The following is a 17,726-nucleotide window of genomic DNA, read 5'->3' on the forward strand; positions in this document are numbered from 1 at the left end:
TCAACAAGTGTGGAGATGACGATGCTCATGCTGGTGTCTGCTGTGGCCATGCTGATCAGTCCATGTGCTGCAAATCCTGTCCGTAATCTTACTCTCAGCGATAGTCTTAACAGTATCATTGACCTTGTTGAACAATACAGTGAAAATCTCACTAAGGTAGGAGCTCATCTTATAAGCACAACTGTTTTCTGGACTCCTAACACTCATAGAGCTTTTTGTTGTTGTTGTTGTTAGTTAACTCGTGTTTTTTCTGCTTTGTTCACGTTTTTGGTGCGTAAAACTTGTTTGTGACAATTTGTCTCACCAATGTTGCAGAGTTTCTATGTGGAGGATGTGACACATTTGGTTGAATCTGGATGTGGGGTGAGAAAACTTCTTGTCTTTGAAACAGTTTGCAAGTTTTCCATTCAGGTTTTTTTTTTTGAGATACTACAACAAGAACAGTGGTCTCTTTTTTACATTTTATTTATGTTTATTTGTAAAGCTTAGTTTACTTATTTATGCTTCATACAGAATAACTTCTTCTGCAAAGTGCATGACATCCTACAAAAGCATCCCAAAAATGACGAAGAGAAAGATATTTTGAGAAACCTGGAAATATTCATTAAGAAATCACATGTAAGTTTTTTTTGGGTTTTCTCAGATGTAAGTTATCTTTTTTGACACATCTCCAACTTAAGAACAACAAATCTGTGTAGTCTGTGAAGGTTCTCAGTCATCCATGATCATAGTTTAAGGAGCTTAGAAAGAAATGCGTCAATCTGTGTTGTAAATATTTAGAGACAATGTGCTAACCTCACTTTAGGTAGACAAATACATCTGCAAAACAGTGAGAGATATACTGAACACAGATTCTTGTCTTTCAGATAAACTGCAAAGAAGTACTAAAGAAAGTAGGGCCGTCAGAAAAAGAACAGCCACTACCTGATTTGCTGGGAAACCTCACCAAATGTATTCAGAGAAGAAATTTCATGGGAAACGTAACACAAGCTGCCTGAATACCTTCAAGATCATTGAACTGGCTAACGTGATAACTCTTTTAAGTGTATTTCAAAAGTCATGGGTTTTCATAATTTAAGATTTTTTTCATATTCTAGTTGTTTTTTTTATTAGTTTGGTAAGTTATCACTGATTTTTCTCTTTTTTTTATGCAGTTTTTATTATTTATTAATACTAAATTCAGTACAAGACAAAGATTTATTTTGGTTGAACTATGTTTTAACTGCAAAAGCAGAAATATATCTGTAGCTGTCTTTGATCATTACAAAGTTTAAGAAACCAACTTGATGTGTTATTGTACAACTGCAAATTTGCTTCCTTTTTAAGTGAAAGTCATAAATTCTGGTTGTTGTAATATATTTGTGTGATATTTTTATTGTAACTCTCTCACGCCGCATTGTAACAAGTGTTTACAGAACAATAAATCACATCTGCTAATTTCTTTGAACAGTATATTTCCAGGTAACCACTTTGAGTGGATGGCAGTCTGTTAATAACTTGCTTTTTTTTTTTTCATTTTTTGAAATGTGAACGGTCATGTAGACCCTTTCAAAGTCAAAGTCTCAAGTCAAAAATCTTTACTACCATTCACTGTAATTTGTAGAGTAGGAAGTGATGTAACAATTTTCAGTGGAAACCAAAATCATTGGCTCTTTGGCCAGATTTTTTTGTGATTAATATTCTATTGTAATTTTAGAACACTACGGTCCACTGTAGATACAGATTACGTCACATAAAAAAAGCATCGGCAGAACAGTAGAGAATACAAACCCAAAATGAAGGGGGACAAACAAAACAAGAGATAAACAAACAAGCAAAAAAACAAACAAACAAAAACACAGCCATCCTTTGACTACGTGGGTCTTGCTGCATGCCACACTCTGTCATCCCTGAGAGTGCTTCGTCAGAATCCCAATGTCTGTGCCACTCTAAGTTCTAGTCTGATCCTTTTACTCTGAACAGATATGGATCCCACTTCAGGTGGAAGCTTTCCACTTTATTCAGAAGCCTGTATGAGAGTTGTTCTAGTGCAGCAAGTCTCCCTAGTTGAACATGCCATACAGAGACAGGTGGGGTGGAAAGGGCCTTCCACTGGGAGATAATGAGTTTACGCCCCAGCATCAATGCAGTCTGTACCCACTCAGCAGCCTTAGGCAGAGCATGTTTAAGGAGTGATGGGTCCCCCAAAACGAGTAGTCTTGGTGAAAAAGGAATATCCCATCGTATGGTTGATTTGATAAAGTCATGTATCTCAGTCCAAAAGATTTGGGTTTTAGGACAGCTTCAAATCATATGGGTCAATGTGCCCACCCCAGTCTGACATCCCCAGCATTCAGGGGACTGTATGAGGTTTGCCCTGTACAGTCTGTGTGGCGACCAGTAAATCTGGTGTAGTAATTTGAATTGGATTAGTCTCGTTCTAAGTTCCCTGGACACCTTTTTGCTATTCTGCAAAATTGTAGTCCATTCCTGATCTGTAAAAACCACACCAAGGTCAGCTTCCCAAGCTAATCGGAGGGCAGGTAGCCCTTTACTCGTGCCCTTAACAAGCATTGAGTAATATTTAGAGACTTCATGACTTCCCCCAAAGATTTTTTTGATGTAGCTGAGATATTCAATAATTGGAGGTGGTGAGGAGGAAGAACCAAAGGTTTTGAGCAATAAGTGCCGGAGCTGCAAGTATCTCCAAAACTGACTCTGTGGCACCTGAAACTGTGCTTTAAGGTCGTTGAAGGACTTGAGAATTCTCCCCTGATACAGGTCTCCAAGAACAAGTATCCCTCTCTGGACCCACAGTCTCCAGAAGAACGGAGACTTATTAATGCAGAGTTTGGGATTGAGCCATATGGAGGCCTTAGTATGAAGGTAGGAGTTAAAATTTAATAGCAAGGCCACCTTCTTCCAGACTGTCTACAGGAACGAAAGAATGGGGTGGGTTTATATATCTGGTGAGAGCTTGGTGGTTAAAATGTGCATCGGAGGGAGTGGTGACCACAAAGTACTCTCAAGACTAAACCATGGGATTTTTAGCGGGAGTGTTTGTAGTAGGTAATTAAATTTTGGAGCACAATTCATTTTGATGATGTTAACTTTGCCCCAAAGGGTGAGAAACAAAGGGGACCATCTAATTATGTTGGTTCTGAACGTGTTCAATAGAGGTTCAAAATTAACCTGAACTATGTTAGATAACAAAGGGGGGAACGTAATGCCCAAGTATTTAATACCAGTCTGAGGCCAGCTGAAATCCCCTGGCTGGAACAGGGTTTTGGGGCAGAAGGCTGTCACAGGGGGCGCTTCAGACTTTGACCAATTTACTCTATATCCTGATATATTAGAGAACCGGTTAATAATTCTTTAGAGAGCAGGTAGAGAGTGTTCTGGCTACAATATCAGGACCAGAGCATTGTCAGCATAGAGCATCAATTTGTGATTATTATTGTGGACCTGGATACCTGGAAAATTAGGGCCTCTACGTATTGTCGCTGCCAGAGGCTCTAAAGCTAGAACAAAAAGCAGAGGACTCTGTGGGCAGCCCTGTCTTGTACCTCTGTGGAGGTCGAAGGACTGTGATATAATACGGTTCATTAGTAGTAATGCTCTTAGATTGTTGTAGAGAAGTTTGATCCACCTTGTGAATTTTGAGCCATTACACAAAATAGGAAACACCACTCTACCCTGTCAAATGCTTTCTCTGCATCTAGGGAGAGGGCTATAGCTGGAGAAGAGTCCCCCGTAGGGGATTTATTCTGGGTTGCCCACATAATATCAATTAGGCATCTAATGTTATCGGCAGAGCTGCGAGTCCAAATAAAACCGACTTGGTCGGGGTGTATTAGGTAAGTCTTGACCTTATCTAATCTGGTTGCTAGTACCTTGGCCAGAATTTTGCAATCGCAATTGATCAAGCTGATGATCAAGCTGATTGATCAAGAAATCAAACCACGAAGCCCTATAATATTGAAACTAAACAGTTTGTACAAAGTATATCGTGTATAGCGTGTTAATTAACACTAGGGCAAAAAAAAAAGGTTGTGTTTAAATCCAAGCCCATGACTGTAAATAACTCCCTTAAGGTAAAGACAGAATGTAGTCCTGGGCTTTTTTTGGGTTGGTAAACTCACGTCTGCCCGCCGTCATTTTCAGCACCAGCACTGCTGGGAAAAGTGGGGAGAACTTCATTTTCCTTTCGTGCAGCAACCGTTTACAGGGATTAAATGCTGCTCGTTTGTCCATGACAACTTTGGAGTAGTCGGGGAAGATCATGATGTGGTGGTTGTTCCAGCTCAGCTGCCCCAGCCTCGGCGCAGCTTCCACGATCCGTTCCCTGTCCTGGAACCGTAGAAATCAGGCGATGATGATCTTTGGGGGATGACTGTCAGTTTTGCGTCTCACTAGGCTGCGGTGTGCGCAGTCAATCTCCAGCCCGCCCAGGAAGTTGTAAGGAGTTGTGGAATTGTGTTGTGCACGAGTGTCAGAGCGTCCGAACCCTCACAGCCCTCGGGAAAGCCAGCAAAGTGCAGGATTTTTCTCCATCCTCTGTTTTCAAGATCATCTAATTTCTGTCGTAGAGCGTTTACCTCGTCACTAGTAGCAGGAGGATTTTCCTTTAGCACTCTGCTAGCATCTTCAAGGAAATCCAGGTGAGACTCAGCGTTGCTTATTCGAGTAGCCATATCCTCTAGCTTAGCCTCCACTGCCCTCGTAGCAATTTGGATAGAATTGAGTTTGCTCTCTTGTGTCTCGGTTGCAATGGACTTGCAATGTCCTTGGCCATTTGTTCAGTTGTAGCAGCCTGGATAGTATCCGACATTGAAGGTGAGGGCGGGCGCACATCATTAGCTTTCGCCGAGGTTTCCTTGCTAGCGCCTTCTTGCCGTTGAAGCGTAAGTTTTTGTTAGTGACTCTGCATTATGAGCTTTCACAAAGAGTCTTCAAGCTTCCCACAGCCCTGGGGTGATATTTTGTAAGTGTTGTGTAGCGCAATGTTCTAAGTCTAACGCAAATTAGCTGCCACTGCGACGGAGCTTCCCCATTCAAGCTGCCATCTTGACAGCCTACGTCACCGGACTCCCCCCTTTGGCCAGATTTAAAATCACACCTCAAATCAAAGTTAAGATTGTTTGAGTCTTCCCCCATTTTTCTCAGCAGTATCACTTTGCGTGGATCACAGTCTGTAATGAAGTTTCTTTTGAAAGTACCATTTTTTTTTCATCTTTTCTGTAATGCAACCAAGTCTATTGGTTATTCTGAGAAAAATAGTTTCGTTTCTGCTCATTGACCACAAACTAATCATGGATCTTATCGCCAAGGAGCTGCAGACTGTTTTTTGGTTTTTTGTAACTGGCAAATGTGATGAAGGCGTAGACAGACCAGATATAAATAACCTGCTCTCAGCCAGCACTTCACAACAACTTCAAGGACTTCTGCTTTTCAGCCAACGAACAACAAGTATGGAGTAGAGATGGCACGATACCACTTTTTTATGTCCGATACCGATACCGATATCATAAATTTGGATATCTGCCGATACCGATATGAATCCGATAGTGTTTTTTAATCAACAAAACTGTTTTTTAAAATATCTTGCTGCATTTTGTATAAGTTCATACTCAAGTTTAAAACAACAACTACACTAAAGCTATTCTGTTATACCTGTATGCAAAAAAAATGTTTCATAGTTCAGCAATACTGATCAATCTAATAAACTTAGACCTACACCATCCTCCCTATTCTGGTATTTTAAAGAGTACTTAGCGTAAATATTAAGCAACCTAACTAATAGGGTTCCAACTCCCAGCAACAACAAAAATAAATAAATAAAAAATAGGGAACTACCCCTCACGCGCCACCTCATGATGCTTAATTTGATGCAGTGTGAAAAAAATGCACAGAAATCAATTATTTTTCAAGAAATATTAAATAGATTCAACATCTTTCTTCAACAGAATTGCAGACTGCACAGATGGTACCTTCCCAAAGGAAAAAGTACTATAGCTTACTAGGGTATATATATTAGACTTAATAGTTACTATATACAGTAATTGACTTCTATTCATTTTGCATCAAATTAAAACTTTGGGTGTCAGATAATTATTTATTAAAAGCTTGACATTTTAAATGAGAATAAGAAAGAAAAGTATGTCTTTGTGCCCCCTTTTCCCTGTTCATGCCCTACCGGCCCCCCTGGCTAAACTTTGCTAGATCCGCCCCTGCACAAATACCAACGTCAGCTACGTAGAAAAAGATCCTGGAGTAGAAAGTAATATTAAATACATTCTAACAACAGCTGATCAAGCTTAAACGTGCTTCTGTTGTTCAGCCGCTGGTTTCCTCTTTCTGGTGCAAAGTGGGCCAAAAGCAAACTAGAGACACGGACTCACGACAGAAAAGCTGATCAGCTGATCGTTAAGCAGTTTCATGATTGAAGTAGCAGCAAGAAGAGGCAGTCGCTCCATATATCGTTTGTTAAGCTTAACGCAGGAATGCTTTACAAACATTCAGAGATGGACTTACACACTTGCTTTACTTCTCTCGGGGATAACTTTGTCGGAGATGAAATGCCGGGTTGCTAGCGAAGCTCCAAATGCTATCCAGAGCACCGACAGGTCCCGCATGCCACAGCCGCTCTATCACGTGATGCATACTGCTCCAACGTGCTAACGTTCTGAGGTGAGTTACGGCGTATTGCAAGTTTTGTGAGGTGCTTTCGTGATATTTAATGGATCGGATTACATTTTTTATTTTTCTCCGATATCCGATCCAGTAATTTAGGTCAGTATCGGACCGATACCGATACGTAATATCGGATCGGTCCATCTCTAGTATGGAGATGATGATGTTTGTGCTGATGTCTGCTGTGGCCATGCTGATCAATCCATATGCTGCAAATCCTGTCAGTAACGACAACCTAAACCGTATCATTGACCTGACTAAGAAATACAACAGAGATCTGAATGAGGTAAGGGTTCATCGCATAAGCACAATTGTTTGAGTGACACTTAGCTTGAAATTTTTGTAACATTTTTTTGGTGCCCTAACTTGTTAAAACCTTTAAAAAGTGTTTGCAATGTTCAGTTACAAATATTTTTTCTATTAAATTTTTTGGTGCCTTATCTGATTCAATATGTTAAAAGTGTTACCTGACAAAGTAATTTTTTATTGGATCTTACAGAGGTTCTTTGTGGAGGATGTGTCTGACCTGGCTGACAATGGATGTGGGGTGAGGAGACATTTTTTCATGTCTTTGAAACAATGTTCCTTTTAATTCATTCAGTTTTCTTGAATTGTTCTGCTGATTGGAAGTTTGAGTTGTCTTTTTTTTTTTTTTTTACAAACTGCAGAAAAAACACTAGCCAACTTATATAATTGTAAATGCATGTGTTTTTAAAAGCTTATAAATCCGTCCTTGTGTTCCGTACAGAATAACTTCTTCTGCAAAGTGAATGACATCCTACAAAAGCATGCCAAAAATGACAACGAGAAAGAAATTGTGAGAAACCTGGAAATATTCATTAAGAAATCAAATGTAAGTTATCTATTTTGACACATCTCTAACTTAAGAACAACAAATCTGTGTAGTCTGTGAAGGTTCTCAGTCATCCAGGTCATCATAGTCTAAGGAGTTTGGAAAGAAAAGCGTCAGTCTGTGTTGTAAATATTTAGAGACAATGTGCTAATCTCACTTTAGGTAGACAAATACATCTGCAAAACTGAGCATATATACTGAACACAGATTCCTGTCTTTCAGATGGACTGCAAAGATGTACTAAAGAAAGTACGGCCGTCAGAAAAAGAACAGCCACTACCTGATTTGCTGGGAAACCTCAACAAATGTATTATAAGGAGGTATAATCCATTTGAAATGGATTCCACAGACAAGTCTTTTTCAGACTTTTACTTTTGTTTCAAGAAAATACCATGTTAGAGAGATATTTGAACTGTCTGATATGTGATCACTTGAATGTTTTTCATAATTCATAAAGTGTACGGGTTAGCCCATTTGTTTGCCAAGCATAAGTTTCCGATTCAATTCTGGCCAGAAATACAAATTCCTTTTTGGAATACAACAAAAAGAACAATGGTTGTGAAACTGGACATTTGTTTTAGCTTATAGTATAGTTTAGTAAGCTATTAGTATTTTCTTTTCTTTTTTATGCCTTTATCATCCTTTTAGACAAATGACCTGTCCAAGATGTACCCTGCCTCTTGCCCTATGGCAGCTGGGATAGGCTCCAGCCCCCCATGACCCTTAAGCTAAAGAGATGAATGGATATATTGTCATTAAAACGTTGAGCAGTTTAATCATCTATTCAAATTGTTTATTACCCACATACTCAGGTCAATTCTAATACCTATTAAAGTGAAACTTATTTAGAGATCTAATAATGGGTAACTTTGACAGTTTTGTGTTCTATTTTGACAGGTTTGTGACATATGGTGGGTAGAAAATTGGTTATTTTTGAAGTATGGGTCGCTTTGATAGCACAAACAGTCCAAAGTTGTAGAATTCCATAATTGGTGAAATTTATAGCCTATATTTGCCAGTACAAACTGGTTTACAGTTATAGAAATGCTAACCTGAGCCATATACCTCTCAAACTAACTGTAAAAATGTCTGGGAAGAATTGCCCAGAAGGTAATGCAATACAAGTTTTGAATATCATAGAGAGGTCACAATTGTGTAAACTGACACATTGATTCAAGTAAGACATGAATAAATTAGGGCTGTCAATGTTAACGCATATCAATCCATCATCACAATTAACACGATTAAAGCAATTAACCCATCTGGAGCGCAGAATGACTCAAGTAAAGCTCAAGTAATCTCAAAGTGGTTTATTCAACATGATAATGAGGGGGGAAATGTAATGCAAACAAACATATACGTTCATTTTAGAGAAACAGTTCCTTTTCTGCTTATTGACCGCAACTTCATCATAAGCCTTATCTCACAGTCACCTCAGATTGCATTTGTAACCGACAAACATGCCAAAGACGTAGGCAAAGCAAGTATAAGTAATCTGATCTGAACCAACATCTCACAACAACCTGCCAACTGAGCAAAACAACCACTTTAAGGGCTTCTGCTTGAAAACATGTTTACTACTTTGTGGATTCTGTTATCAACTTTCTTCTGAAAGTACCACTTTTTTTCTCTACTGTCTATAGGTTGTTCTTTGGAGAAACATTGATTCTATTCATTGATCACAAATTAATTACACATTTCATCTTACTGTCTGCATTTGGATTTTTTTGTAACTGGTGAATGTGATGAAGGTATGGGCAAAGCAAATACAAATAATCGGCTCTCAGCCAAGACATCACAACAGCTTACAAGCTGAGCAACACAACAGAAACAAGGTCTTCAAGGCCAGTTTCTTGAAATTGTTTATGAGATGATGATGTTTATGCTGGTGTCTGCTGTGGTCGTGGCAATCCATCCTTGTACTGGAAATCCTGTCTATCATGACATTCTAAACATATCTTTGAACAATACAATGAAACTCTCACTAAAGTAAGGGCTCATCTTATAAGCACAAATGTTTTCTTGACTGTTAACTATTAACATTCATACACACAGTTTTTGGGGGGGTTGTTTTATATACTTTGTTCAAGCCTTCATTTTCAGTTCATATCTGTACTCCCTTTAAGCCAACATTCTTCTGATTGGCTGCCCATCCCTAAAAGAAGGTTTGAACTGCAGGTGGGTGGAAGTGCAATACTGGCAGTCAGAGCTGTGTACTTGAGATAACCATGACATCACACAGCAGCAAAAGTAAACATAAATAAATAAATAAAAATGGCAAACTGAGCATAATTTATATGTGATTTTTGCTGATAGTAAATGATGCTTAATACTTACCAGAATATAATCAAATATTTTAAAAAATAAGTACATTTAAGTTTAACCAATATAACAAATATGGAAGAAATGCAATGACGTGAGTTTGCAATTTAAGCTTAAATCCTATATTAAATCATGTATGTGGAAAGGTCAGATGGATAGAGAGAGGATGTTGAGGTGTGGCTGGATATTTGGTGATTAGATATTAATAATGTGATTGGATGTCTCTATGGGTGAGAAGAGATATAATTTCAGAAGATGTGTGAAAAGAGAGTATGTTGAGAAGATCTAGTTGCCATTTAAGCACGCTGTGATTATACTGCCTTTAAGCAGAGATTCAAGTAATGGTTAAGAGGACAGCAAGCATATCAGTGAGTTGAAGGACAGGCTGAAAGCGTGATAGTGTCACTGGTTTTTTTTCTTTCCTCTTGTCATTTTTTTTCTTCCCTGGTTGATTTTACATTAAAGGCCGTATTTTAAACAGCATTCTGTTCTTTTACTGGGTTTGTCTTTATGTCAACTGGGACAGGTGCAATATTATAGTCTGGCAATGTGCAGTCCCCAAGGCTTAAAATAGGTGACAGGAAGGGAGTTCAGACAAGAAGTTCACTTAAATATAAACTAATTTATTAAACATGATCTAACCAAGACATTATCAGTGGAGGCAGTGAAGACGTCTAGCCTTTGAGGTAGTTACAGCTGGGCATGCCCCCTCACTTCTCAGGCTTCATCAGCTTTGCACTGCCTACTGGGTAAGATCAATAGGATCAGATGTTAACAATTTTTTTTAGCAGAAGGCCAATCCAGGCTTCCTGTGTTGGGGTGCTGTTCCCTGCCGATCGACAAGCAGCAGACCACACCAGGTCGCACTGCTGGCACCTAAGGAAAGGAAACTGAGGCTACAAGTCACACAGTGCCACCAAAGTTAGAGACTGGAAAGTTTCAAAAATGTTGTGTGGTCTGATGACTTTATTTCTGCTACAACATTCACGCAGGCAGGTTCGGAATTTGACATAAATAACATAAAAGCATGGACCCATCCTACATTGTATCAGCAGTCTAAGCTAGTGGTGGTGGTGGTGATGGCACAATGATAATTGATATCTTCTTGGCACACTTTGGGTTCCTTTGTACCTACTGAGCATCATTAAACTGTAAAAGCCTTAGTACTGTTGCTGATCATGTCTATCCTTCTGATGACCACAGTGTACCCATTTTCTGATGGCTTCTGGTTGTATTTTCATAATGCTGAACTTTTGGCATGCCATCGTTTCTCATTCTGTCCTTTTAAGGGAACATATTAATTTCATTTTCAGCAGTTCTTGGTTATGGTCTAATTCTTGTTCTCTATCAGAGTAACTTTGCAGGATTCCCTCACACCAGAACATGGTGCAGACCCTGAGGTCATCCACTGTCTGAAATGGCTCCCTTTAAGCAGACTTTCTTCTGATTGGCTGCCCCTCCCAAAGCAGCTGGTTGAAGCTGCCGAACTCACAGTCACAGCAGTGTACCTAAAAAGTCTAGAGGTGTTAATTCAAAATAAGACCAAGACAACTTTCAACTGCACTTTAAAATGTGAAACTACATTTTTTAATTATTTACTTTTTTAATAGGAGGAACTATAATGAGTCTACATGTCATTTATTTGTGTGCACTAGCCGTGATGGGTCTTGAAGAAGCGTTGCAGAAGCGTTTAGAAGTTCAAATGATTGCTCAAATATTAATGATTCTGTAAATCATTCAGCCCACAGAACTTCTAAAGAACCCTCTTTTTTTAGTAGAATGCACTCAACTAATCGGGGCACCCCAGAAATACATTTGTGCAAATGCTGGTACCCTCTCTGAAAGAAACACGTTTCACCACTCTTTTCCCTCTTGCCTTACACAATTACCCATCACTCAGTGACTTGATGCAATGTGAGAGCTATGGGGAGGCTTGCCGTTGGTGGTGGTTGGGTCTCTTTGTGGCTTTCAGCTGTGTGTATGTGCGCTACTGAACCATGGCTCCCTCATTACTTAATTATAAAGAGACTCTTCTTTTCCAGTTCTTTTTATAGAACTGTTGAAATATTCCCAAAACTATGTGTAACCCATTTTTTCTTGAAGGACAGATCAGCTCTAATATTCATTTAACATTGTGTAAAGAGAATAAACAGAGGCAATACACTGCGTGATAACTTTCTTATAAGATATAAACTAACCCAACTAACCTTTAGTGGAATAAATACCATTTTTGATTAAGTACAAGACGCATAAGCACAAGTCCAGCAATCGCAGTGTTACATAAATAACAAAAAATGTTTGACAAAGTGCTGTGAGAAACCAGTTAAATTACTGCTTTCCATTATAAAGCAAAAAACAAGAAAAAAAAACATTATGGGTGTATTTTAGTATTTTACTAGAAACAGAAAATGCTGCCAAGAATGCAATCCTTTCTACAGTATTTTACCATTTTAATGCGACACAGTATGTTGGGGTCAGAAGTTGACTTTTTTTTTATCTCTTACTATTATATACTTAAAATTACTAAATTTTGAAAGCATTATATTATTTAAATATTATTTCATGTTTTTGCAGGTCAAGAGGAGCCCAGTTTAAGTATTTATGTAAAGTAAGAAAAGGCTAAATTCACTCCACTGCATTCTGGACAATTCTGTTGGTGATTTATTCTCTTTTATGTTAAATGTTTTTGTAAAGTAGTGGATTTTTTTATATGGAGACTGCCCCTGGACCAAAAGGTAAAGTTTCAAATCCATGTGAGATGCAGAACTTGAGTAGGAAATTAGTATATTTTATCCACTGTAAACAACAGATCCACATTCAAGAGGTGTTGATTCGTAAGTATTAAATAACCAGGATTTGCTTTATGAGGTATATAATTGTCTTTAAAAATCCATGTATACATTGTTTAATATTAGGGCTATTTTTTGTAAACATGTGTGTATATATGTTAGAGCAAGCTTTAAAAATATTTTTGAATGTGTTTGATTTCATTTGCATTAATTCCCTTCAACAATCATTGTGTAATGTGTTCTATATTTTATGTTAGATTTGGATACTACAAACAAACTAACCAAATAAACTTAAAACATATGTAGCCACAGAGCTGAGGCTTGTATGTGGCCATTAGTTGTATGGTTTGTTTTTTAAGTTTATTTTTTATTTCATATTATCTCATGAAAAATGCCTTAAATTGGAAAAATGAATTAAATGTCTAGATATTTCTCTCTTTTTTTCCAATATATTGCCTTTTTCTAACCAACTCTGGTTATTAGTCTAAGACTATTCATCTTTATTAATGGCTTATCTATTTACTTACTCTCTCTCCAGATTTATCATGTTTCTGTAGAAGCTTTACATAAATCTTTATTACAATATTTCATACTGTAAAAAAATCACAATAAAAAAGGTTCGGAAATATTGGAAAATCCATATTTTTAAGCAATCTGTGATACTGCTATTATATCGTCATCAAAGAATAAAATACGATTTTTAAGCCTATTGACTATTATTAGTTTGGGTTAAAGAAAACATTATCAGGACTACAAATTAAAAACTCCATGTGGGAATCATTGCAGGCATGCAAATAAGCTTGATTTAGCCTAAGGCAACATAACCTGTTATTCTGCTACGATACAAACTGGCTTTTTTCCTGGCAGATCTGATGGGATGTAGGAGATACCGTGCTGTCATTCAAAGAATCCTCTCTGCTTCATAGCGAACAATAGGACTTCTTTGTTCATTGACCAGGCTCGTGTAAACATAAAACTCTTTAAGTGTGCGACAACCATGCTGATTCTGGATCATTACTTGTCTTTAGAGGGGCTTGATGGATGTCGTTTTATGTTCTTCCCCTTCATCTGTACACACACAGACATACATGCTCAGCACTGCCTGCCTCTGCTGCTTCTTTATTGTGTTCCTGGTCGATTAGCCTCGGGGCTGTCTTCAGGGCCTGGGGCCGGTGGGAGCAGACAGGAGGAGGGCGGGTGGCTGCATCTGCTAGGGGACCTCCTTCAGGGGCCCCGCAGTGGCCTGGCTCAGTTTTCATGTCTGTCTTCAAAGGCACAGCCCTGTGGTGAGAAACAGAGAGAAGACAGTACATCGGCAGTGGCACTGCCATTGTTAGTTTCCCATGTGCCCTCTGTTAATACACAATATGTGGATGATGGAGCATGTCAACTCTGAGCTGCTTTTCACTTCTCTATCTATCTATGGCATGTATACTTTAATTGTGGCATGATTATCATTCATACACTGCAAATGATTCATTTTGGTTTCACAGTTATCAACTTTAAAATACACTTTTGCAGCATTTGAGAGGTTGTACATCTGAGGAATATTAATTAGCTGCATCATTAATCAAATAAATAGATAATGTAGTGCATGCCTCTACTCATTTCTTCTTTTTTATAGCTCTAGGTCAGTCACATACTATAGCTTCCCCCTAGCTTTATTTTTGCATTTACAGTACTCTGCTGGCTGGTATACGCTCCTCATGCCCCGCCTCCCGTCCTCCTGTTCATAGTGGACCCTCTTGGTGCTCCTGCTGTCACAGGTGTTTAGTGTCAAACTGTCCGTGGCCAGCAGGGACGCGCTTACCTTGACGTGATCAACCTTGAAATGAAAAGAACTAAATCCAGACAGTCAGGGTAACAGACATGTCAGCCATTAGGGATTTTTTCCTTCCTTCTCTCATATTTTTGCTCGTTCCTGACTTTTCACTCTTGCTCTTCCTCACTTTCGCTTTACATTATTTCTCTTTACATTCCTTTTTCATTTGCACATTGCCAACCTTCCTTTACTCTCTCTGCTGATTCCATTTTTTTCTTTTTACCTTATTTTCCTCTTACCGTTCATTTTATCCTAATTTCATTTTCTCTGAGTATGTTCTGTCTTTTGTTCCTCCATCTTCTCTTTCCTTAGTCTGTTTCTTAACTTATGCCTCCCACAAGTCCTTTTCTCCCGTTTCCTTTCCTTTGTCTTGCCACACTACAGCCACATGTGAGTGGAGTTATGGAGTTTGATTATGTTCAGAAGACCTTATTGTGATTATGCGTTCTTACACTCTAATCTGGGTTTGTGTGTAGCTCATCTTCTGACCAGCTAAGTGCTTTGTAGAGGAAAAAAAAATCACGCCACAGTGAATTATTTCTGGCTGGGTTAGTTTTATTTCTCTGGGCACTTTGATAATGGAGAGGTTTGAATAATGAATGGGGTATATAATACTGTTCTTCAGACCCGCTGAATGAATTTAGCAAGTGCATATAAGTGAGTTTCTGTGAGTGCCTCTAATATACACCCCTACATTTCTATTTCTATTTTTGGAGCTGGAACATGAATGTGCTCTTCTGTGAAAGAAATGAAATTGCTAGAAATGTTTTTTAATTTTTGCTATTTCTTTTTTTTTTTTTAATTGCTTCTCATCTGTCATCAGGCAGGAAGGATCTCTCGCCTGCAGCCTCCAGTGTTGCCATTTCTACACAGACTATTCAGACATGTTTCCACAACTGAATCGTATCTGCATACGATTGGCCTCAAGCACAGGGTGTTAGAGTCTAAATTTCTTTCTATCCTACATTTCTAATTTTCTCTGTGGAAGCAATGACAGTTTGCTGGTGCTTCAGAATATTTGTATTTTAAAGTCAAATTACTGATTTGAGTTCCTTTGGAACAAGAGACTACTATAATTACAGGAAGTGCTATAAGCAAGTTCATTTTAGTTTCAGCCTACCCTCTATAACTTTGTCTCCATTAATATTATTATTCCGTTATTTTGGAAACCTGTCAGCCATTCTCACAAACTGCCTGACCAGCAGTACAAAACATTCTCAAAAAAGAGAAAATAAAGGCAGCACTCTCACATCAGGTAGTGGAATTAAAAGATTATCCCCATTATTAATGATTTATTTTCTGTTTATTTATCTATTACTTTTATATGAAGTACAGTAAACACACACACACAACATGACTGCCATGAGTCTGTGGATTTACATCACTTCAGTGTCTTGTCTCTGTATGTGATTTCAGACTGACTCCATAATGTTGAGATAAGGTCTCTGTGGAGGACATTACATCTGTTGCAGGACTCTTATTGTTGTTGCTAAAAATACTGCAATGATACATGACTGTCAGTTGTGTCCCTAATGGAATGAATAAGAATCTAAATCTGAAGTGCCAAAAAACCTTTGCACAGTACTGCAGAAATGCAAATACTTTAATTTGCTTTATAACAAAAAATGGACTTTAGTATATTATACTATAAAATCTGTAGATTTTTCTTACCCTGTAAATAAACAATTAATTACAAAAGGACTTCAGAACTGCACTAATGCAATGAGTTATTTGAAAGAATGTAGCATTAGCGAAACAGAAAGAATGTGGATCCAACCATGGAAAAAGTGACAGAAACTGCAGAGAGCATCACCTGCTGTACCTTTAAAAGACATTCATCCATCATCTTGGCTTCAAGTTTCTAGAGAGTAACACAATCTCATTGTGTGCCTGTGAGCATGTGTATCCAGGTCTGTGCTGCACACAGGTGTGTGTATATTTCTGTGTGTGTGTGTGTGTGTGTGTAGCAGCGGTTTGGCTTCTGATGATAATAGAAGGTGACTAATAGAGAGCCCAGAGGTAGCTGTCTTCCCTCGCTCTGGTCACATTCTCATTTGTTGCTACTGGCATGGGATGAATTATTGAGTTTGGGGTGTCTTGGCTTTACCCTCCCTTCACATTCCCTTAGTGTGCTCCCACGGATGACAGCCACCCTGTGAGAGTGCGTATTTTAAAGCAAACTGAGAGACAAAGAGAGAGGGGGTACATATATGTGCACCTATTCTTGAGCAATTAAACAGAGCTTTCATCTTCATTCTGTCAAAAATAGTCAGACAGTTTGTACTTAAGTAGAAGTACATATACTAATGTTAGAAAAGTACTCAGGTAAAAGTTGAAGTTTCTACCACCTGTTTTTGTGCAAAGCTAACTGAACCTATTTATATTATATTAATGTAATAATTAATTTATATTAGTAGATGGAATTACAAACTTTATATGAGTCTAAATTTGGATTCTCGTAAATATATTCACTTAAACAATACAAACAAACAATCCATCCATCCTCATCCGCTTTATCCGAGGCCGGGTCGCCAGGGCAGCAGCCTAGGCTTAGGCAAACAAACAATAAAAACAATTTTATATATATATATATATATATATATATATATATATATATATATATATATATATATATATATATATATATATATATATATATATATATTCAACCAGATGTCATACAGATGTTTCATGAATTGCCCTGGCTGAGTTCCATCCTCTACACTGACAGTAAACTGTACTATATGCTGTCTTTATATTAGACAGTATACAGTTGGTATGAAGGTGGAATTCAGTCAATGAATCTAATCATCAACTTCAAACTCATCTCTGAGGCACTTAGAGTAACGTTTCTCTGAGCATTAACCCACAGCAGCTGTGCACCAGTCTCACGCTGTTCTTTACTTTAAATTCATCACAGTACAGCAAACTAACCTGTTTACCCTGCACTAACCTGCAGCGGATTTCCATCCAGTCTGCCTCAATTTGTTTTACAGCACGTTTCACAATATGAAAAAACATAACATAAAAACATACATCGGATTTAAAATCATGAGGACTTAATGTACGCTTTAAATGTGCAGCCTTACCTTTGAACCTAACCTCTCTTCCTCTCCTGTCCTGTCTTTCTTATCTTTCTCCATCTCTGAGTGAAGTTAGCTCTTTTTCTTTTCCCTCCCTGTAAAATACAGCAGCTGGACTTTTAGCTAGCAACACACTGTGAGACAAACTACTAATGTTTGTTAAGCTGATGGAAACGTTGGATTTG

The 17,726-nt window shown here is 38.2% G+C and overlaps 1 protein-coding gene and 1 long non-coding RNA gene across 2 annotated transcripts; both read left to right on the top strand.

Moving 5' to 3' along the window:
* Positions 1 to 202: 202 nt before the first annotated feature.
* Positions 203 to 1,364, top strand: LOC143420862 (uncharacterized). The gene is made up of 3 exons (XR_013100596.1): positions 203 to 363; positions 514 to 618; positions 867 to 1,364. It is a non-coding gene; the product is annotated as an uncharacterized LOC143420862 (long non-coding RNA).
* Positions 1,365 to 6,772: 5,408 nt separating this feature from the next.
* Positions 6,773 to 8,360, top strand: LOC143420684 (uncharacterized). The gene is made up of 4 exons (XM_076888799.1): positions 6,773 to 6,958; positions 7,172 to 7,219; positions 7,421 to 7,525; positions 7,748 to 8,360. The coding sequence occupies exons 1-4, from the start codon at positions 6,824 to 6,826 to the stop codon at positions 7,922 to 7,924; spliced, it is 465 nt and encodes a 154-aa protein (XP_076744914.1). The 5' UTR covers positions 6,773 to 6,823; the 3' UTR covers positions 7,925 to 8,360.
* The last annotated feature ends 9,366 nt before the right edge of the window (positions 8,361 to 17,726 follow it).

Source organism: Maylandia zebra, linkage group LG10, assembly GCF_041146795.1.
Source record: "Maylandia zebra isolate NMK-2024a linkage group LG10, Mzebra_GT3a, whole genome shotgun sequence".
Classification (NCBI taxonomy): Eukaryota; Metazoa; Chordata; class Actinopteri; order Cichliformes; family Cichlidae; genus Maylandia; species Maylandia zebra.

Coding starts and splice junctions, on each gene's coding strand:
- LOC143420684 (XM_076888799.1), top strand. CDS start 6,824: ATGGAGATGATGATGTTTGTGCTGATGTCTGCTGTGGCCATGCTGATC. Junction 6,959..7,171: donor ACAACAGAGATCTGAATGAG/GTAAGGGTTCAT, acceptor TGGATCTTACAG/AGGTTCTTTGTGGAGGATGT. Junction 7,526..7,747: donor TATTCATTAAGAAATCAAAT/GTAAGTTATCTA, acceptor CCTGTCTTTCAG/ATGGACTGCAAAGATGTACT.